This window comes from Dipteris shenzhenensis, chromosome 28 (assembly GCF_047967505.1).
Source record: "Dipteris shenzhenensis isolate YYH24624 ecotype China chromosome 28, Dip_SZ_1.0, whole genome shotgun sequence".
Classification (NCBI taxonomy): domain Eukaryota; kingdom Viridiplantae; phylum Streptophyta; class Polypodiopsida; order Gleicheniales; family Dipteridaceae; genus Dipteris; species Dipteris shenzhenensis.
The window spans coordinates 16,790,935-16,814,647 of record NC_141623.1 but is presented as its reverse complement, the minus strand read 5'-3'; the positions used below and the strand labels follow the sequence as shown (position 1 = coordinate 16,814,647).

Sequence of the window (23,713 nt, the reverse complement as noted above, 5' to 3'; positions counted from 1 at the left end):
TATAGCCTAGAATATATTAGGCTAGGTTGATTGAAATGTATAAATTAAAAGGTAGGCTAGGTAGGCTTAAATGGCTAAGGCCATATGGATAATGAATTGGATATGTTAATCGGTTAATATAAACAAAGCACTCACACATGTAGGTCCTAAGTTAGGAATGGGTAGGGAATGCATGGGTATGCATCCATAAATGGTAGGCATAAAAGAGTCATAGGCTAAGGGTAGAATGATGGGGTATGCCCAAGGGATGGATCCCAAGAGGCATGAAAGGTTGTGACCTCTAGTATACATGGAGTGTGAGCATGAGCCATTATGCATTCATATGTGGTATGTGGATTGCATGAGCATTCTAGTTGTCAATAGCAAAAGTACTCCCGTGGGCACACTCCTTCCAACCCATTTAGGAGACCAATGCTTCACATTATGTGTCAGTCTTCCACACATGTGCATCCTCCAACCGGTAAGTGACAAGGTTGGTTTAGATAATAACAAATCCACTATGGTCCTTGATCTCTAAAAATCATAACTTCTTGTTCAATTGTAAAAATAAGGATGCTATGGCTCACTAAAGTTTGAACTCTAGCTAGCAATCCCATTAAAAAAATGAATTTCTTGTGTCACAATACACTATTACCATATCCAAAAATACTTCTTGCACGTTTTAGATTTGAAAAGCCAAAATGCTTTTAAAACAATCCTTAACTTTTAGAAAGTAAACTTAAAAAGCACCCTTAAAAGATCATGCTACAGTGGTATGGAGTGAAAAGGAGGTAATTTTTTCCTCCCTTGGCTCTCTCCAGCTTTCCTTCCTTTTGTTTATCAATGATTTTTATTTATGTAGTGTCTTCGGTTCTTGGGTTTTGACAAATAAAAAAATTCATTTCTAAACTTTAATGTAAGAATTTCATGGCGGGGAAGCCCACGTGTATGTAGACGACATGGAGTACTAGTGATATTTTTCTTCTTTTTTGTCGCCCGAGCGGAGGGGGGGTGGAGGAGGCGCTTATTTTATTAAGGTGGGAGAATACATTGGTGACCACCATAACTAGGAAAAAACATCCCCGTGCCACTTCCTTTCGCTTTCCTTAGTTGCTTGACCCGACAACATAAGAGCAACACAATATGCCACATATGCAAAAGACTTCGAGCATCTAATGTTGGAAAAAAGAGCGAACTTAAAGCCAAGGGCGCTTCCTTAGCAGAGCAAAACTCCAAAAAAAAAAGCTTAGCCCTTGGAAGTTGGAACATTTCGAAAGAATGGGTAAGTTTTTTTTTTTTTTAAATTGAAAGAGAATGGGAAACTTTTCATATGCATCATCTTCATCTTAGAACATCTCTTTCTCCATCGCATCTTCATCTTCTCAATCTACATCTTTACGACTTGTCCCTTATTGTCCTCTTCGAATTTCACCACCCATTACCCTAAACTAGCTTCCCTGACCTCCCCCCCTCCCTCTTCATACACACAGCTTTGGCTCCAACACCCACTGGCCCTTTCAGATACCTCATTCTCGCCTTGTTCCCTGTTATCTCCTAGTCACGTATATCCCCTTTCAGGACTGTTTCCTTGTCCTCATAAGGAATGATAGAAAATGCCTAACCGATACAAAAATGGCTTCCACGATTGCCAACGTAGAAATACAAGCATCCCTTTTACAGATGCAAGAATAACTAAGCAAAACCTTTCCCCCTTGGAGTGCCACATCCATTCAGGTGACCAAATAACACTTCAAAGGGGAGCAGCACATCGATATGTCTATGCCAGCAACCTCCAGTGCATTACAAACCCACTCTGGTACGTCCCCTTGGGGAAACTGCAATCATGACAGTCAACCGTTCATTTTAATTACATGAAATCAAACAGCGAGAACAAAGGACTTCCTAGAACTTCGACCTAAAAAAATCATACACAGTACTCCTAAGCTACCAACTTCAATTCCTCCAGGACTTTGCAGTCTTGGTACATACCTGTAATCGGAGAAACTGTTGGACAAACCTGGAAAAAAAATCAGGGCTGCTGCATTCAATACTCTTTCTAATGCATTCAGCTCTCTGATGCATTCAACTCTCTCTCTCTCTCTCTCTCTCTCTCTCTCTCAGAGGGGACCGACGTGTCACTCTTCATATGACCCATCGGATACAAAGATCACGGAGACCTCACCCTTCGCCACAGCGAGAGACGACTGAACAGATGCAGATACAAGACATCTTTGCATCCCACCAGAGAGCCACCATGGCACCTGGATATGCATTTTGAGCACTAGTTTTGAGTACTTGAGTTTTCGAGATTATTAGCATAGCACTCAGCAAGGGCCTTAGCCCTTTGCCTCAGCCCAGTGGCTTGTATGAGTTACCTTTGATTGTACTTTGTCTCATAAGCCCAAGAGGCCTCCAGAAGACGGTAATACATCTCTCTCTCTCTCTCTCTCTCTCTCTCTCTCGCAGCAAACATAGTTTGTCGTTCACCTTTCAAAGAACTTAATAAACTTGCTTTTTATTTCTGAGCACATGCACATGCACACGCACACACTCCAATAAAACCATTCCTCGTAGTCATAACCTCATATACAATTAGCATAGAATAGCAGTGGGTCTTAAAAAAACAATATAGTTTAGCGATTCCCTCAACCCTGAGTACTTACCGTCTTATGGAGCTAGATGCCAAGCAAAAGTTCTCTTAGCTGATCTAATTCTCTCAAGCTTCCTGCATATCCATAATAGCACTCAAATCATCTAGCAGTTCCTCTCCAAGAGGTAATGCAAATCCTGTGCAGACCAATGGTAGAAGCTCAAAGGGAATGATTCATGAAATTTCCTCAGAGCTGATCTAAAGGCAATCATGATTTAGGCTCTACAAAGGGTCTCGTTATGGCATCCCCCATCAAGGATGGCACCTTATTATATACCGGGGTACTTATAAATCCAACTCTCACCATATGGGCCAGCTCTGGATGTTATCTCTTCAGCTCAAGATCAAGGCAAGCCACAAGATTGATTCCAGACAGTTGTCCCTCTTCCTCCTCCCAAATCTCACCTAGCTCTCTCTTTAATGCCCCCTAACCTCCATTATTCTTCAATTGACACTTGTATCTTCGTGCACGGCTTCCTAGACCTTTGACCGTCCAAACCGATGCTGCCCCTTTGTATAAGAGATTACTAGGTGCTGCTACAAACTCATGAGGCCCACAGTGAAGCAAACAATTATAAAATCTTCCTCACAATTGAGTGGATTCTGCAGGGTGCAGATGTCGAGCCCTCTTCAAAGATGCCAAACTTGGAGGGGGCTAGATGTAAGGCCCTCAAACTCTCATCCCATCCAAGGCACCCCCATGGTAGCATCACAATCCAGCCCACTTCATGATGCTCACGGTTTCATCCTACAAAGCACCACAGAGGACGCCAGCAGCAAATGAGTGATGTTACGAGCACCACGATTTGGGACCCGAGTCAAGCGCACACAAATCTCAGTTCATTTATGAGTCTCTGACTAGATCCCTTCATGGCCAACAAACATCAAGCGCATTATTCAATTCCAATTTTCAGCAAGTCCTTAGGGTGTGGTAGACACCTCTAGTTCCCCCACAAGGCGGACCTATGATGTATTTTTAGTCTGGTCTCATGTCACTTTGGCTTGTTGCCTTTCATAGGTGTCAGAACTTTAAAAACTCACTTTGATCTTTTGCAAGAAGGCTTGCGGACTATCCTCGTAGTCTAGTCTAACAAGGCCAAGCCACTTCGCCCCATGTAAGTGCGCCAGTATCAAATCTCAGACATGCTCCACAGGCATTAAAGCTCCCAATGGGATCCCAACCAAGCCCTAGCATATCTCAGACCACTCATAACAGATCTTGAGCAAGGCTTCATCTACTTGCTTGCCTAACCATTAGCGTATTTCATATATTCAAGTTTTATTTTTTGTGCTTAGTATATAGAGGTGTCCTAGAGACCTCTTGTTCCCCTAAATGGGGTGATCTAAGATGACATATTACGGTTTTTGGTATCTTAGGCCTTTTGGTTTTTTCTATATCTTGACAAACCTCTCCCTCTCCCTCCCTCCCTCTGTTATCTCAGGATTTGAATTTTGAATTTTTGGTTTTTTTGTATAGCACTCAGCAAGGGCTCTAGCTAGACCTTGTATCAGCCCATGGTGGCTTAAAGTTGCTACCGGATCTATATGCAGAGATTACCAATACTAGATGGGACAGAGAGCAAAATGACAATTTACAGTATTTTGCCTCTCCCATGCAGAGCTTACATAGAATTATATGCATGTGGCAATGCAGCCATTATCGGCCCCTTCTATAGCTCTCTCTTGAGTCTCTACGTACAAATGGATCTTGGAATTCCAATAATCATCAGCCCTTCCTTTCTATAGTTTTATCTGCCATAAACCTTCCCAAAGCCTCAAACAAGATCACTCCCTCCAATTAACATAAACCATTCTCTCCCACAAAAGATCACTCCCTCCAATTAACCTAAACCATTCTCTCCCACAAAATGCTTGGAAGCAAATACAATGGTAACCTTCACACGTGAGTTGCAAGCTGGGATTTCCACACAATCGTCAGAAATTGCAGATAAGGATGGAAGGAGAGGAGTTACTAAAGATGATGTTAAGATTACTGATCATGAGATCGATGAAAGTATGAATGGAATAACGGGACAACAAAAAGAAATACGAGTGTGGCATCCTTGCATCAAGGAATAAGGAGGGACAAGTATCCAAGAGCTCATGGCATGTGTAGGAAAAAAACATACCATAATTAACCAGTGGAGCCCTTGAGGCAACCAGTGGAGCCCTTGAGGCCGCTAGTATGACCCATATTATATTAATGTCATTGAAACTCTCAGAGAAAACGCCCAACAATGTTGATATGTAGCATTCACCGAGGAATAAATATCTCGTTACCTAATTCTGTAGCTGATTAGGAGATCAAGAAGGATCTCTAGCTCCGATAACTGGCATCTCTGTTGGTAGCAGCATCACGACTGAGGTGTGGACCTCAAAAGTCCTCTTCCAGCTCGAGAAGTCTGACAAAATCTTCCTGGTCTAGTAACCTAGTACCTACCTTTACAAGCGCATATGCAAGAGAGGTGACTTCTGCCAACAATGCCCATATTTGTTTGGGTACAAAGGAAACAGCCATGCCGAGGTAACAAGACATACAAGGCTTCTTTTCTGTCACGAAGAGACTCAACTTTAACCCGGCTTTGTATTCAGTTCAATATAATAGGAAGCTATGTCACTAGTTGGGGCAATTGCAATGTAAATAAATTCTAATTGGAAAGGCTTAGCTTGCGCCTAAGTAAGTCAACTCTCTGCCATAAGCGCTTCCTGGATGCTTACCACACGGATGTTGTGTATTTCTGTATACCCTACTCATAGCTTTTAATTAAATCCCAGGAAAAAAAAGGTATTTAATACAAAGCAACAAGCGTGTTCATCTTCAGCATTCTCTAAGGAAATAAATAGAACCTGTTTTCACAATGAAGCTCTGACTGGGCGGCCACCACATGTATGTTGTGTATGACATACCCTATTCTAGACTTTTAATAAAATTCCAGAAAATAAAAGGTATTTAATTGAAAGAAACAAGGTGTTTCACCTTCATCATTTTCAGAGGAAATAAATGAACCGCCTTTTCACACAATAAATGTGTCTCTATGAGAAATGAAACTGGAACATGTAAGAACTACGTGAGTGCTCATCAGCTTTGCATCTGTGCATACCAGCTTAGACAATTACAATTGACAGTCATTTCTTCATAAAGCAAAAACTACCCATTAGTACAGCTAAGGATATTTCAGCGTGTTTACACTTACTCTGGAAAACGTCCTTCAAGGATGGATTGATGTAGATCACGACTTAACTGCATCAACGATCATTTGTGTTGTTCAGCAATTTTGCATTCATAAATTATAACTGCTCCTTTAATTAAGAGACACTAGTGAGTATACATCCTTTTCATTGTGCACGATCGGCAGCACCAATGTGTGAAGACTTTGTCTACTAGTTCCAAGCAACGATTTGCCTTGAGTCTAGCGATCTAGAACCCCATATAAACGAACCTTCATCATATAAGCCACATTGTGGTAGGAGACCAGTTGTGACCCCATTGCCTCCTTTGTCACGAGACTGTGAAGATATGCCCTTGTGTACCGTTTACATACCTAGACAATCAAGATTAATCCTGAAGTCAAAGTGTAAATCAGAACCTGGGCCATTGATCAAATATAGAAATCGTCTCTTCAGATGCAAGCATCAAGACATAAAAGCTACTGCGTACCATGCAGGAACAAGTTTCATCCAAAGGTCGGAAATCGGTTGCCATGGATGCATGCTTCAATTTCAACACTCCCTACAAAATCATCCAAGTAGGCAAAAACTGTGACCTTGTAACTCATACTAGAAGTACCAGTGTCCTCAGAACCACAATTTTGAAGGCAGCTCCCTCCTTAATGTTATATCAAAACAACTTAACCCTTTCTTGATTTTTTTGCATAAGACATTGCTCCAAATATGTGGGGGGTCTAAAGTTTACCCAGGCATTATATTGGAAGTGACAAAGATTTGAACTGCCCAAGAAATTGTTTCACACGTGTACAATGTGCAGGCTTCTCAATTTATATTACGGCTGATTTGTATCTTCTGTTCGCATTCCACCGTGACCACGCTCCTCACACACCAGATTAACAGTCCCTAGAATCACAATTTATAAGACAGATCCCCCTCAAGGTTATATCAAAGCGACTGAACCCTTTCTTGATTTTTTGCATAAGGCAATACTCCAAATATGCAGTGGAATCTTCTGCAATTGCTAAAAATTATACGAAAGATGCCCAAGCCAAGCAGAAGAAATATGCAGATGAATGTAGGAAATACTTGGTTTTCAAGGAAGGGGATTATGTGCATTTATGTCTCCACAAAAGGTGTCAAGCTTCATTGAAGCAAGAGGAAATCCATAGCAATGGCTAAGGTGGTGAGGGGTAAGGATGTAAGGGTGGTCAAGATTGTGGTGGGGGGGACGTTTGCCAAGTGCTATGAGGGTGTGGGAGGAGAGAGATGAGAGACTAGGGAAAGCAAGAGGAAAGCCATAGCACAGGCCATGGAGGGGAGGGACAATGGAAGAGAGGGAGGGGTGAGTCGTGAAGAGGGAAGGGAGAGAAGGATGAGAGGGGGGTAAGTCATGAAGGGGGAAGGGCGAGAAGAGGAGTGGAGAGAGGAATGGGAAAGTGTAGAGAGAGAAATGGAGGGGAAGGGAGAGAAGGGTGAGTGGGGAGAAGAGTGGAGGGGGAGGAGAGAGAAGGAGAGAAGAGGGGATATGACAGGGTCATGAAGGGGTAAAAGGAAAGGAGAGAGAAGAGTGGGTGAGAGAGGGTCATGAAAGAAAAGAAGAGACACTAGGGGGTGGGTTAAAGAACGAAATGAATACACATGAAAGAGAAAGAGGGGGCTAGGAAGAACAAAATCAATACATATGGAGGGGCTTAGTCCTTTCAAAATTAATACATATGGAGGGGCTTAGTCCTTCGAAAATAAAACGAAGAAGGAGAATAGTATCTTTTAAAATTCTCACTTTGTCCTAAAAAAAAGAGAAAATCAGACGAGTGGGAAAACCAAAGAAAGAATAGAGAGACTGACATATGAGGAGGCTCTAGATGCTTACTAGCCACACCAATTTTGTGAGTCTCCTTAGCACCATGATCCAGAGTTGTTAATACAAGCATTATATTGGAAGTGATAAAGATACTGCCCTGAGAAACGTTTTACATGTAGAATGTGCAGGCTTCCCCATTTATATTGGATGTATCTAGATGAATCTAGGACATGCCCAAACTCATCCTCTAAAACTAGGGACCGTGTCAAATGCCTTTTGAAATCTACAAAGAAGCAATATATGCATATGGGTAGATGGACATCATTCCACCCACTTTATCCCTTGATTCATCCTCTCCAACATGGCTCGAGATGCTGATAAAAATGACGGAAAGGAGAAGCCAAAAGGTGTTTTGTAGAGAGAGAGACTTGACAGTTAACCTTGGAAAGACCAAGGTTATGATGTTCGACACCTCATGCGCTGAATATAGAAAACATAGCTTCACTTACCGAGGTGAGCCAGTGGTAATAGTGTGTTCCTACACATACTTGGGGTTAGTCTTCACAAGACCACTCTTCAAGATGGTCCATGCGGCAAGGGCATGACTCACACAAGCAGGGAGCTTTGGCCCGACTAGAGATGCAGTGCTCTCAAGTGCACTTTCAGGATCCGCCAACGAAGGGCTAGCTTTTGGACACCTTAGTGAGGACAACTGCCATGTATGTAGCATCTTTTTGGGGTAGTGATCTCTCACCGACAAACTAGAGGAGATTGGAGAGGCTACAAGTACCACTTTAGACTGATGTCATCTTCCAAACAGTAACATTCCTGCATAGAATATGAGCCTTGCCCAACTGGAGACTTCCGAGGCTGGCACTAGAGTCATCTAGGCGATTAGTAAAGGGCAGGGTCATCACAGTATCGTATGCATGTGTATCCACATGGTTCGCCAATCAGGGTATTCAAATGGACCAGCTTCCCCCCTTTCAAGACAACATGGATACACCGCCCAAATTGATCCCACGAGATGAGATTAGCCACATCATACAGTTAGATCTCCTCCAATTCCATGTGTCTCGGACTTTTGAGGGGGGAGCAAGGACCAGGAGTTCCCCATCAAGATCCAGTTCTATTGTAACCACTTCTTGAGAGTACATGAGGATGGACCCATCACATTACCTAGAGGACAGAGGAGTCTTACACACTAAGGATTGCCATTGGCAGATGCGGGTCTCATCCCACCAATTCAGGATTGAGGTAGGAAGGGCCACAAGCATGCCCAAAGAGTATGTAGGCTATGCACGCTAGGGGAGGTCAAGACAGAGGACTAGTTCTTATGTGCCTACCCAGCTACTATGAGATCCAAGAACGATACCACTGCCTCTTTCAAGAGGGGCAGGGCTTTGGTCCACCACTCTCACAATTGATCCACTTCCATGACTAGGTCTACATTGGGCTCTATCTGATGGGGATGCAACGGCGCAGAGAGACACTACTGAGACAAACGAGACAGCATCAGGAGGTGACAACGCCACAGGAGGTTGAGGTAGACCGAGCACAACGATATGTCACAAATTTCTATGCAATGGGTCAACTCCGTAGAGGAGGATAGCTAACATGAGGGCAGTGTGGATCAACAGAGAGACAACACAACGCTACTGAGCAAGAGACACAGAGACCACACACAACACAAAGAGTGATCAAGCACGCACAATCGAGGACCTGTCTATCTCAACTCTCCTCAGACGAGACTACCAGAGACGAGGCATCACTCTTGACATAGCCCATTGGATACAGAGACCGAGGAGACCACGTCCACCGCCACAACGAGAGAGCTCGACAGATAGAGATCCGGGACATATTTGCGGCACCACGACATCGAGTTTCAAATTTTAAGTCTCACTTTTTTAGCTTTTAGTTGAAGCTTGAGTTTTGATTTTGAGTTTGAGCTCTTTAGCTTAGCATAGCACAAGGGCCCTAGCAAGCCCTTTGTTTCAGCCCACACAGGCTTATATGAGTTTCTTCTCTTGATGTACTTTGTCCCATAGGCTCGAAGGCCTCTCTCTCTCTCTCTCTCTCTCTCTCTCTCTCTCTCTCTTTGAAGCTTCATAATAGCAAAGGATCATGAGGGACTATGCACTGAGTTCATTGCATATGGGATTAACCTCCTAGCCCCGATCTTAGCAAAGCTCTTTAATGAAGCTGTTCGTTTGGGGTTTCCACGCACCTGGACCATTTATACTATTACACCCATCCACAAGGCAGGGGATCCCATGAGCCCGGAGAATTACAGAACCATTATGATTGGACATGTCATGTCCAAGATTTATGCATCAGTGCTTGATTGCGAGGTCAGTCAATTTGCCGAGTGTCGAGGACTTAGAGCAGCAGGATAGGCTGGATTCCGGCGTGATCATGGAACCATGGATCACATTCTCACGCTCAGGTGTATCATCGAGGAGGCGAGGGCACGGAAGCAAAGGGTTTACTGTTGCCTTGTGGATTTCCGCAAAGCATTTGATACGATTTCGAGAGCCCGCCTCCTCTGGAGCCTACAAGATTTGGGTTATGACCAAGAGATCATTTGGGCTGTCATGGCACCTTACGAGAGAGTCTCGGGCAAAGTCCAGGCAAAATATGGGTGGACAGACGAGATCATGAGCAGGGTCAAACAAGGGTATCCTTTATCACCTACCCTGTTTGGCCTCTACATAGACAAGCTCGAGACAGTGATGCAAACACAAGGGGGGGGTCGATGTTCTCTTGTTGGCACGCCGATCCGGATATTGTTGTATGCAGATGACGTGGCTCTTTTGTCTTCCTCAGTAGAGGGGCTCCAGAGACACCTTAACGCACTACAGTCTTTTTGTGAGTCTCATGATTTGAAGGTCAACCTGGGTAAAACCAAGGTTATGATCTTCAATACATCTCGAGCAGTCATGCACCAGGAGCAGTTCACGTTTGATAGGTCACCTGTTGAGATAATTTCATCATACACGTATCTTAAGGTTGTCTTCTCTGGACCCATCTTCACTATGAGACCCACGATGCAAGCCCGCTTGGACAAAGGATAGGCTTCATTGGCCAGACTAGAGAGGCAGTGCTTCCGCTTGCACTTTCACGATCCACAAACCAAGGGGCTGCTTTTTGACTCCTTGGTCCGCCCAACGGGGACGTATGGCAGCCCTTGCTGGGGGCCAGACTTGTTGGATATAGAGTGGGCTCGTGTGGAGCGGCTACAGGTTCTCATATTATCACAGATGATTCGCGGTAAGCCATCAGTTCCTCACCAGATCATTCATGAGTTTGGGTCATCCCCATTACAGCTAGATGCAGCATTTCAAGTCCTCACGTATCTATACCGAGTCAAGGAGTATGGGGATTACACTTGTGGGCGTAGCAGGCTACCATGGCTAGCATTGTCCTCCTCTATGGCTCTTTCAGCATGAGGTGACCAGAGATGCTGGTATGCACACACACAGAGATGGTTTGACCAACTGGGGCTCCACATGGATAGACTCCCTCCCTTCCTGTACAATATGGACGCTCCATTTTCTCCCCTCCTGTCACACGAGGTCAACCAGGTCATCCGTGAGGATCTCTTACAACTACACAGATTCCTCTTACAACTACACAGATTCCGGATCTGGCTGGGACAAAGCGAGCTTCCAGTGAAGCTCAGCTTCTACAGGGGTCACTGCTTGCATATCACATAGGAGGGTTTCATTGACCCACCAAGATACACGCAGATCCAGTTACCCCACTCACTGAGGATCTCTATTGAGCAGTTTCAGGTCTCTTGACATAGACTTCGTATTGAGAGCAGCAGAGCAGAGGGCCTACCTAGGGAGAGGCGCATATGCACATTATGTGACATACAAGAGGTTGAGACGGAGGAGCACTTCATCTTCAAGTGTCATGTTTACTATGAGATCCAAGGGCGTTTCTACTGTCTCTTCAAAGACAGCTCAAGGGTTTTGTCCCAATTCCTCTCCTATCCAGACCAAAGATGCTTGGTGGCTTTCATTCATGAAGCAGTCAGGCACCGTGAGAGGCTACTTCGATCACGGAGACAGGAGCAGAATTCTTCCTTGGCAGATCCCTCTCAAAGCTCTATCGCGGAGTTCTTCCTGCTAGATCACATGGACCCCTATGAGACGAGGCCTTGACATGATCATGACCAAGAGCCAGTGACTCGACAGCTCAGACAAAAAGTTGACGCACAAATTACACTTGGGGATATCCCCTCCCTGTTCAGAGTCGGCAGAGCCCGGCCGACAGGGGTTACTGTAGCCCTTGTTAGGCGCAGAGCTATGACCAGGAGACGTCACAGGGCTGTACCAATTAAAGGCCGACAGCACTCTATCGTCGCTTTCATGCCTCCATTGCCTCATCCACCCTGATGTCCTGATGATGATGATGATGATGATGATGATGAGATTGATATGTAGTTGACCACTGACATGACTATGTTGTACTTAGTACTTAGTACTACCATTTTGCATTTTTTGCATTCTGCATTGGTGTGGATGCTCGTTTAGTAGCTCCACCCTCACAGCTCGTTTGTACCAAGATTTTCAAAGTCTCATAGACCCACCATTGGTCTTCTGAAGACTTTAATAAACTTGTTTTCTTTCTCTTTCTTTCTCTCTCTCACACACACACACACACATACATAGAAAGAGAGAGAGAGAATAAATTTCTTTGAACTAGGTTCAGCCCCATATTGCCCCTCTAACCTTCATCAAGACTTGTTTTTAGAAATATGATGACACCATGAACCAAACAACAATAGAAATAAGCTTCCAATAACAATGCTAAATCACCAAGAACTATGTCCAAACGTACCTCAGGAACAAGTGCCGTACCAAATCGAGCTGTGCGTGTTGGATACACACAATCATACATGTCAGCCCCCAATGCACTACAAACAACAATGTCAAGTGGAAAGCCAACGCCCTGCAAAAACAATGCATTAGCCTTTTTTTGTGTAAACTAGGGATATTTTTCTTCTATGCATGTTAATCAGTTGCCTTTTCTTTCTCTCTTACCTATTATTATAAGAACTTCATTTCAACTTTAAAGCACAACCCCCCTCCACCAGGCTCAAGTGTGATAGATTACATGATAATCAGCCCAAATGAAAATACATACTGATATACTTCAAGACCAAGTGAGCAACTATGGAGTCCGACAGCAAGTCCCTCCCCCTCAGGATCGAAGGGACAAGACCCGCTACAAAAACATCTGACACACCCCTCATGTCTGAAGATGGACTATTAAAAGGCCCATGTTTACAAGGAGGAATTGAAGAAAGCAATCTGTCAATGCCAAATCCCTTGCCCTACCACCAAGGCATGGACAAATGTCTCACAGATTACAATTTACTGCAAAAACAGCCCACGTATACTTTCCAAAGGGCAAGGGGGGAGTGTACACATGCCCTATGATCACTGGTACGACCAAGAAAGCCAGACAGAAAATAAAGCATGGAAAAAAGTAGGCAGTGAGGGGCAAGAGGCCAAATCAACCGATTATAGGTTAATCCTCAACAAAATTAAGAGAGACTTCCTAAGAAACAGACAGCTTGAGAACTTTGAAGAGCTCAAGAAAGATCTTAGAAAAATGTTCCAGAAGCTACATGGTACCAAACCTCAGGGTGAAAAAAGCAGCATGGGATGATATGAACCAATTTGTTGATAGCGCAGAAAAGAGCCATCACAATTTCTCCATCAAGGCCAATGATGGAATCATAACAACTGAAGGCATGGAGAGGAGGACGAAGAACCTAGCCAACCAGAAGGCATGGGACCCACAAGGCTTAGTTGCAGAGATGTTGATGTGGGGAGGGGAGAAAACAAAAAAACTGCTCACAGTCTAATAAACAAAGCACTGGAAGAGGGAAAAGGGTGGCAATTCAATGGGATAGTGCCATTTCACAAAGGGGGACAGCAAGATAGCAACAAACTACAGAACTATCATGGTGAGTAGTTTGCTGGCTAAAGTATATTGCACCTTCCTCAAGCAGAAAATCAGCAAGTGGGCAGAGGATCCCAAGAAACGTTCTGGCCAAAAAATTCAGCCGTGGACCATTTGGTCACTATAAGGGCTGCAACAGAGGGGGTCAAGAATATGAAGAAATCCATGTTGTAGGCCATCTCCTGGTGGTTCTAGTGATGCCCTATAGGCCATGGTATGTGCCTTGTAGGCATAAATATAGGCACTTGTAGTGTTAGTGCCTTTAAGGCCACATAGGACACTTAGTCCTATGTGACACCTAGGACACTTAGTCCTAGGTCTAGGTACAAGTACCTTGTACTCTCTATTTTCATAATCCTAGTTGACGTGACGGCTAAGACTCGTGCGACTCTTTGCTACCTGCACTCTCTCTTTCATTCAATCCTACAATGGTATCAGAGCTGAGGTAGACTTGTCTCTTGCTCACCGGATTTGTACCAGCGCTCCTTCATCCATACAGTCATACAGTACGGATGACCGTACTCACAGCTTACTTCCGTACGTATCTGTGCCACGGTACATTGGATTCCGTACACAGCACATGTTCCATACCTACACTACGTACTTGTCCGTACCTGAGCCACCGTACGGCTCCATACCTGCATCGTCGCACATCTTTCGTACATGCGTACGGAAGGTCTTGTAACTCATTCGTACAGTCTCCGTACTTTATACATGTACCGTACATTGGATTCACGTACTTGTATCCGTACTGCCGTCGTACATCTTTCGTACACCGTACAACATAGTACCTATCTCCGTACAACCGTACACCCTGCATCCGTACAACTGTACATTGGATTCCGTACCTTCGTCGTACGTTTCGTACAATCAGCATACTTTACATCCGTACAATTATGCGCTCTATACTTGCTCCGGTATTTGGTACAACCTTTGCACGTGTGAAATCATTTGCATAGTATTCTCAAAATTTGGGGCTTTTGAGGGCTTTTGCTCTCCTTATCTTCCTTCTACTCTTTGAAATCTTCTCAAGCCATTTCAACAGCTTGGAAAGCCTACATTTTGAGGTTCATACTTTGGGACAGGTGCACTTTTGCAAACAATTTGTGGACAGCAAGTCCTAATTTTGCAGTTGCAAGCCTTGAGGCTATTTTTGGGATTTGGTCTGCAATTTCGCTTTTGATTGCAATACATTGGGACAGATTAGAGAACATTGAGTCACATTGGCAGGACATCGAGTCAGATTTTCAGACATTGAGTCTTTTCTACAGGACATTGAGTCAAATTCGCATACATTGGGTCACATTTGCAAAAATTTCAGCAAAATTTGGGGCTTTTCTGCATTTGCCCTCTTTTTGGCCTATTTGCCCTCATTAAATTTGGGGCTTTTGCCAAATTTGCTGTTTTTACAGTGAACGTTGCCTGACACAATCACATTTGGGTCAGATCTGCATTTGCCCTTTGTTTTGGGTTGGAAATTTGTAGATACTTGCTGTCATTTTTGGACAGTTTTGCAGTGAACGTTGCCTAACACAATCACATTTGGGTCAGATCTGCATTTGCCCTTTGTTTATGGTTGGAAATTTGCAGATACTTGCTGTCATTTTTGGACAGCCAGCTTTTTGCAGTGATAGCCTTGAGGCTTTTGGGTTTTCAGGTCTCTTTCAAGGTATCACATTTGCTATGGCTGGGAACAATTGGCGTTCTTCGTGAAGATGATAAGTTGGATGGCACCAACTATCCGATGTGGTCTTATCTCATGAAACATATTCTTGTTGCAAAGCATTTGTGGAATATTGTTTCTGGGGTTGATTTGAGGCCAGCCAATGCTACAGTGGTTGCCTCTACTGCTGGTCCCTCTGCATACGCGCTCGTCACATCACATGCACATTTCGGCACAAGTTACACTCACATTTGAGCCTCGCCAACAAAACCACTTCCTTCACGCACATTTGCCTCTACATCGAGGCATGTGACCCAACACTTAAAAAGAACAAAAGAAAAAGAATTATTTGCTATTCTTTCATCGATCGACGGTTGGTATAGATCTAAATCAGAGTAGACAAGATCGCCATAGAGGGGATGCTTTGAATTTTCCCAAATTGCCAATCTAAGCCATGCCTGAAATTCCCGACTAGTACCTACTCAGAGTCAGTCCATACGCTCACATACGGTTTCCCATCATTACATTACCTCAAACCTTACGTTCATCAGTTCAATGAGCAGACTTCAAAGAGTACACAGGCATTGCAGATTGTTTCAGTGGGCGGGTAGCATTTGATTTCACACACACATGCCACCATTGTAAAGCCTATTCGGCAATCTCACGGCATTGTGCACATCATTTCAGCCTTGTAAAGCCTCTTGGCTATTCTCAGCATCATTGCCACAAGCCTTGTAATACAAATCAGATTTTGTATATTGCAGTTCTATCTTCACCGACGGTTCAGAGATTTCACTTGGCACAGTCAGTGTATTTGCAGTTGATTCATACAGAGATTTCCACGGCACTTTTAAGTACATTTCTTGCACCATGTCTACAACTAGCAACCTCAATCTGGAGGCATCTGCTAAGTTAGACAACTCCAATTATGGTACGTGGATATACCGAATGGAGACCATTCTTATACTTCATGACAAATGGGAATGGGTCTACACCTTGTACTTCATGACAAATGGGAGTATGTCAATGGGTCTACACCTAGACCATTAGACGATCCAACCACAAGTAGCTCTACTCCATTTGTTGTCACAACATCAGTAACGGGATCTACAGCTACACAAACAGTTTCCGCACCAGTAGCAGATCCTGCCATTGCCCGAGCTCACGCAGGATGGGATAAGAAAGAAAAGTACGCTTATCATCTGATAAAGCAGAATGTGCAAGATGTCATGCTAGGACAGCTCAACACAATCAAGACATCGAAAGAAGCTGGGATATGTTCACTACTATCTACGAGTCCAAGAACACATCAAGGATTCTCACCCTGAGAAACCAGATCAACCAGAGTTTTCGCAACAACAACGAAACCGGTCATGCTTATGTACTCTGCATAAAAGACTACAACAATCAACTTGCAACAGCAAGAGAGACTATGAACCCCACAGAAATGGTTCAAGTAATCCTGAATCGACTAGGAGACGGATACGATAATCTAGTCCAGAGTATTGCCATCCAATGGCAAATTCCGACACTGGAAGAACTTCAATCAGTCTACTTGGTGAAGAACTCAGAACTCAGGCCATCCAAGCACGTAAAGGTCATTCTAATGATCGGGCATTCACAACTTCAGACAGAAGCAGAGGCAGAGGTAGATCGTATCAGAAAAGTGGTCATCATCAGCAACAACATCATCAACAAAATCAGATTCAGCATCAACATCATCCTCAGCAACATCAGAATCAACAAAGAGGAAATCATTCCAATCAAGGAAGATTCCAAGGACGAGGGAATGCATCCACCAACGTGACAAACATCCAGTGCAACTACTGTCACAAGTTTGGACACTATGAAAGAGATTGCCGCAAGAAGCAGTACGACCAAGGCGATCAATCCAACAGTAATCAAGGGAATTCCCGAGGCAGAGGAAATCATCGTGGTGGGCATTCTAGTCACAGTCATTTTGCAAATGAACATGAGAATATGTTTCTTGCAAGCGAGAAAATGCGGTACATCGACAACGGTGCATCATCTCACATGACAAATCATTAGGAATGGTTCACAGAAATGAAACCATTAGAAGGTCAGAAAAATGTCATCTACACAGCAGACAATACACCGAATCCAGTTTGAGGGACAGGTGTTATCCCTATGAACAATTTCACTCGTACGAAAGGATTGGTGAAAGATGTGCTCTATGTTCCAAAGCTCAGCAAGAACCTCTTGTCAATAGGTCAAATGATGGAACACAATTACAAAGTCATCTTCGACGGTGATGAATGCACTATCAGAGACAAATCCAAAAGATGTCAGCTAGTAGCAAAAGGTGTCAAGGAAGGACACTTGTACAGAATGCTAGCTACAATACCAGATAAACATGCCATGTCAGCTCAACCACAACAGATGCCACTATCTGCAAAATGGCACAAGAGATATGGTCATGTCAACTTCAAGTACTTGTTAGATCTCAAGAATCAGAATATGATAATTGGGATTTCGAAGCTACAGTTTCTTGAAAAAGTTTACGAAGCATGCTGCTTCGGCAAAGAAAATCGAACCAACTTTGTCAGAAGTACCTCTCGTGCACAAGGTATTCTTAATTTGATACATACAGATGTATGGAGTTATGCCCGGACCTGCAGCATCAATGGTTCAATTTACTACTTGACTTTCATCGACAACTACAGCAGATATTGTTGGGTCTACTTTTTGAAAGATAAGTCTGAAGTGTTTTTCAAATTTCAAGAATTCAAAGCCATGGTAGAAAACCAGACAGGCAAAAAGATCAAGGTCATGAGATCAAGTAGAGGAGATGAATACATGTCTTCACCATTCATGAACTTTTGCAGAAGTCACGGCATACGAAGATGATTCACATGTGCAGATACTCCTCAACAAAATGCAAGAGCTGAAAGGAAAAATGGGACTTTAGCAAACAGTGCTAGAGCAATGCTTAGAGAGACACATCTTCCGAATCAATATTGGGTAGAAGCAATAGCTACAGCAAACTACTCGCTTAATCGGCTTCCTACCGAACCGATACAGGATATGTATCATTTTGACTTTAAGTTCCATTGGTGGTCTCCACATTAGGCATCTCCGCATAATTGGTTGCATAGCATATACCTACATACATGATGATCATCGCAAGAAATTGGATGCGAAGTCATGCAAATGCATCACAGTTGGCTAAAGTGAAGAAAGCAAAGCATACAAATTATATGATCCCATCAACCGCAAAGTCATTATCTCCAGAGATGTAATCTTTGATGAGGAATCAGAATGGAAAACCTCACCTACACAGGAGATAGAAGCATCGACTTCACAGTCATCTACAGAACACGTTGATGAAGAAGAGCAAGAATTACCAACAATACCCCAAGCAAAGCCACAGCAGCTCAGACGGTCTACTAGGAAAAGCACACCTCCAGTCAGATTGACATATGCTCAGAAAGGCAAAGCAATTCAGGTGGAAACCACCAATTATGCTCTTATGACTACCATCATGGCTACAGAAGAGCCAATGTACTTCGAAGATGCAGTAGACAAGCCAGAATGGCAAACTGGTATGAATGAAGAAATGGATGCTTTGTATAAGAATAATACTTGGCAATTATGCGACATTCCACTAGGAAAGAAGGCCATAACAAACAAATAGGTATACAAAGTGAAGTACAATCCAGATGGAAGTATTCAGAGATACAAAGCCAAACTAGTTGCAAAAGGATTTGCACAGCAATATGGTCAAGATTATGATGAGACTTATGCTCCAATAACAAAGATGGATTCCATACGGTTCTTGATATCACTAGCGACACTCAACAGATGGAATGTGTACCAGCTCGATGTCAAGAATGCATTTCTCAATGGTTATCTACACGAGGAAGTCTACATGCAACAACCAGCAGGTTATGTTGAACCAAGAAAGGAGAATAAGGTTTGCCATCTCAAGAAGAGTCTCTATGGCTTAAAGTAAGCACCCAGAAGTTAGTATAGCAGAATTGATAAGTATTTTGCTGATCTGGGATACATGAAGTCCAACGCAGATCATACTCTCTACTACAAAGTTCAAGGGAAAGACATTACTATTGCACTTTTGTACGTAGATGACCTGATTGTGACAGGAAGCAAGGATAGCTTCATCTAAAAACTAAAACAAGACTTATCTACAGAGTTTGACATGAAAGATCTTGGACTTTTGTACTATCGTCTTGGAATTGAGTTCTGGAGAGATTCAGATAGCACATTCATGAGTCAGCTCAAGTATGTTGACAGTCTTCTGAAGAAGTTTCATATGGCAAATTGCAAGATTACAGCCACTCCCATGGAACAGAGTTTGAAACTTACTAAAGATTCCGAAAAGCCTACAGTCAATGACAGATACTACACGCAGCTCATCGGATCTCTTATATATCTGACTATCACTCGGCCAGATATTTGTTATGCAATAAGCTCACTAGCACAGTTTATGGCAAATCCAAAACAGTCTCATTGGAATGCAATCAAAAGAGTCTTGAGATACATCAGAGATACAAGACAGTTTGGGATAGAATACAGAGGAAGTCATCCACGGTTGCATGGATACTATGACAGTGACTATGCCGGAGATCATGAGACCAGGAGATCAACAGAAGGATATGCCTTAGTCAAGGTGCTATATCATGGTTGTCAAACAAACAGCCAACTGTTTCTTTGTCTTCGACTGAAGCAAAATATAGAGCACTCACAATAGGTGCATGTGAGGCTATGTGGCTCAGAAGACTATTGTCAGAAACAGATTGCTTTGATGAGTCAAAGCCAACAACAATATACTCTTATAATCAATCAACTCAAGCATTGGCTAAAAATCCAATATATCACTCCAAGACAAAGCACATTGATGTCAGAGAGCACTTCATCACAGAAAGAGTGTTACTTGGTGACATCACACTGCAGCATTGTGATAGCAAAGAAAATGTTGCAGACATCTTTACCAAACCACTTAGTAAAGAGCTTTTCGAGAAACACCGACTAGCTCTTGGTTTGACGTAGAGGAAGAACATTCCCATTAAAGAGGTGTGATGGAATGTAATGCTCAGTCCTTCTTCGATTCCCCAGAATCATCATCTTGAGGGAAAGCTTACTTCATGATGTTGATCTTGAGGGAAGGTGTTGAGAGTTCACGCTCAACATCATGTGATCACATGTGCATAACACCATCATGTGATCATATGTGCATAGCACTAACCTTATAGAGTGCTATGAAGGAAAGGGTTAGATCCCCTAACCCTAACCCTAAATGGGTTTGTATATATTCTATTTTTTCAACTAAATCTAGTGTAAAGTTAGTCATTTGTGGTGTGCTCTCTAGCTGTGCCCTCTCTCCTCATCTCCACTCTTCTCCTCTCCCCTCTTCATATTTTGTCAAGAACAGTAGCACGACTGTCCGCCAGGATGCGGTCAAACGAGTGACACACTCCACGTACGACTGTCTCATCCCTTCTCAGAGGCGACCGCCAGAGACGAGGCATCACCCTTGACGTAGCCCACAGAATTCAGAGATCGAGGAGACCACGCCCTTCCCCCCACGTCGCGAGACAGCTCGACAGACACAAATATGAGAGCTTCTCACACCCCATCAGAGTGCCACCAGGTTACCTGGATATATGGAACCTGAGCATGTACTAGGAGTGTTAGCCCTGAGCGCCTGACACGCTTCAATTACTTTGCTACTCTAGTATTTCGTTCACTAGCTGAACATGTTAGCGTTTTAGCTTTTGCTTTCAGTTTTCAGCAAGGATCTTAGTGAACCCTTTGCTTCAGCCCTTAATGGCTTGTATGAGGTACTTCTCAGACTCGCACTTTGTCTCATAGGTCCGCGAGGCCTCTTGCAGACGTTAATCTCTCTCTCTCTCTCTCTCTCTCTCTCTCTCTTTGCCCCGGCCCACAGTGGTCTATATGAGTTACTTGATTCCGTACCTTGTCCCATAGGCCCGCAAGGCCTCCTACGGACACATCTCTCTCTCTCTCTCTCTCTCTCTCTCTCTCTCTCTCTCTCTCTCTCTCTGCCCTGGCCCACAGTGGTCTATATGAGTTACTTGATTCTGTACCTTGTCCCATAGGCCCGCAAGGCCTCCTGCGGACATCTCTCTCTCTCTCTCTCTCTCTCTCTCTCCCTCTCTCTTTGCCCCAGCCCACAGTGGTCTATATGAGTTACTTGATTCCGTACCTTGTCCCATAGGCCCGCAAGGCCTCCTACGGACATTAATCTCTCTCTCTCTCTCTCTCTCTCTCTCTCTCTTGATTCCGTACCTTGTCCCATAGGCCCGCAAGGCCTCCTACGGACATTAATCTCTCTCTCTCTCTCTCTCTCTCTCTCTCTCTCTCTTTGCAAATCTATAGGTTAAGCACATTGGCAAGAGTGGAGACAAAGGAGCATTTCCTATGTACTTATTCCGCCTACCATGAGATCCAAGGACATACCACTATCTCTTCCAAGAGGAGCAAGGTTTTGAGGCACTCTCCCGACATCCATTTTCATGACCGGGTCTTTGTTGGTCTCTATTTGATGGAAATGTGATGCCAAAGAGAGAACCTTTTGGAGCAGCTCAGACAGCATGATGTGACATTGCCACATGAGACAGATGGATCGGGCACAACGACATGTCACAAACTTCTATACATTCGAGTCATCCTCGGGACATAGTGGTGTAGAGAAGGAGATAGCTGACATGAGAGCAGAGTAGATCAGCAGGAAGAGACGACACAGAGTGGCTGAACCAGAGACACAGAGACCACGCATGATGCAGAGGGTGACCAGCACACGTACGGTGGAGGTTCCACATATCTCGGCTCTCCTCAGAGGTGACCACCCGAGCCAAGGCACCACTCTTGATGTGGCCCCCCCCACAGAGAGAGACAACTCGACAAACACAGATATGAGACATCTTCACATCCCACCAGAGAGCAACCATGGCATGTATTTTGAGTTTTGAGTATTTGAGTATTTGAGATTATTAGCATAGCACTCAGCAAAGGACCTTAGCAAGCCCTGTGCCTCCGCCCACAGTGGGTTGTATGAGTAACCTTTTGATTGGAGTAACCTTTTGATTGTACTTTGTCTCATAGGCCCGCGAGGCCTGCTGAAGACAGTAATACATCTCTCTCTCTCTCTCTCTCTCTCTCTCTCTCTTTCTCTCTCTTCGTTTCTACCTCCCTCTTTCCACCTTCCTCCCACTCCTTTCTTCTGCCCCTTCCCCTTTTCTACGCACTTTTCCAAAATGACATTTTGAAAGGGGGGAATGTTTAGGTGATGACAGAATAATCCCTCATTACCAGAATTATAACCCCCATCATGTCCCAATTACATGTACATGTTGTTATGGAGAAGAATAGGCAACTTTTACCATGACATAGCGTGGTTTATCCTCCGGCAGTCCTGCAGTGCATTGGGCAACGACTCTCCAAAAAGAGTCCTTCTCCTCTCCACCAGCAAGTCCCCCTATAGCATACCTATGGCATCTCTTCAAACTTTGCATATAAGGACACTGAATGTTTGTTAAATTTAAGACCATGGAAATATCAAGTTAACCTAGAGGGTAAGCACCATCATAAACCACTTACCCAGGCAAGTCTCGAGCCACCAAACCCTTTACACAAATTTCCCTGCAGGCACCTCACATAAGTTCTTTTTACATTGAACCAGTCCAAAATTTTGGAAATTTCTCTATTCTAACTTTCACTTTACCTGAGCTGTGGATCTAGGCCCCCTTGAACAATTCCAAACAAATTCTGTTCTGTTGGCCTTCCATGTGCTGCCAAACACAGGAAGCATTACAAGGGGCATACAACCATAAATTTATAATAGCAGCTGAGCTGGAAGTGTCAACCTGACAACATCAAGCCTACCTATCAAAGAGAACCCAATCAATTTTGAATAGAATAGTATCGTATAAATTTTACCATGTGTGAAGGTTATTCTACAACTTTTATTTTCCAAATCACAGAAGCACAGTAGTTGCAAGCACCTGTAATGCAGCGATCAATCCATCGAATGGTACGGTACATTGCCTCCTCAACCCTAGGGCCCGTGGTTGTAGTCTTGACAACATCGTCTAAAGCCATAATTATGTCAGCCCCTATTTTGTTCTGCCAAAAATAAGATTGAAAAGTCTCAACACAGCACGTTTAAAGCATGTTAGTGGCTCTCCAAAGCATTCTCAACCAAAGCAATTTTAGATGGAAATTGTAATTGAATTCCAAGATTATAATTCTGTAAAACGATGGAAAAGGAGAGCCTCCATCTTAATTTCCCCTCCCATTCATAATCAGCTCGCTAAAATAATTCATAAAGTTTCTGGATCTTTTTAGCCTCCCTTTTATTAAACATTCTACCTCTGTCAATGATGTTTAAAAAAATGTTAAAGAGATCCTTCCTCTACATCGTCATCCTTTTGTGAAGAAAGTTGAGTTGAATTGAGGAAGCAGGTCTAACCAA

The 23,713-nt window shown here is 43.6% G+C and overlaps 1 protein-coding gene across 3 annotated transcripts in view; it reads right to left on the bottom strand.

Moving 5' to 3' along the window:
* Window positions 1–1,317: 1,317 nt before the first annotated feature.
* The window catches only part of LOC147883254 (uncharacterized), a 38,852-nt gene continuing 16,456 nt past the window's right edge, over window positions 1,318–23,713 (bottom strand). Inside the window, exons 7-16 of one of the 3 annotated variants that reach the window (XM_087399599.1) lie at window positions 23,244–23,364; window positions 22,964–23,030; window positions 22,840–22,881; window positions 22,623–22,728; window positions 12,447–12,557; window positions 6,288–6,359; window positions 6,070–6,171; window positions 5,824–5,870; window positions 1,969–1,996; window positions 1,318–1,814 (exon numbers count right to left, since the gene is read on the bottom strand). In XM_087399599.1, the coding sequence (XP_087255725.1) occupies window positions 1,710–1,814; window positions 1,969–1,996; window positions 5,824–5,870; window positions 6,070–6,171; window positions 6,288–6,359; window positions 12,447–12,557; window positions 22,623–22,728; window positions 22,840–22,881; window positions 22,964–23,030; window positions 23,244–23,364 (801 nt within the window). In that variant the 3' untranslated portion in view covers window positions 1,318–1,709. Of the gene's footprint in view, window positions 1,815–1,968; window positions 1,997–5,823; window positions 5,871–6,069; window positions 6,192–6,287; window positions 6,360–12,446; window positions 12,558–22,622; window positions 22,729–22,839; window positions 22,882–22,963; window positions 23,031–23,243; window positions 23,365–23,713 lie in introns of those variants that run through there. The other 2 variants (XM_087399600.1, XR_015543784.1) reach the window with 2 other exon arrangements.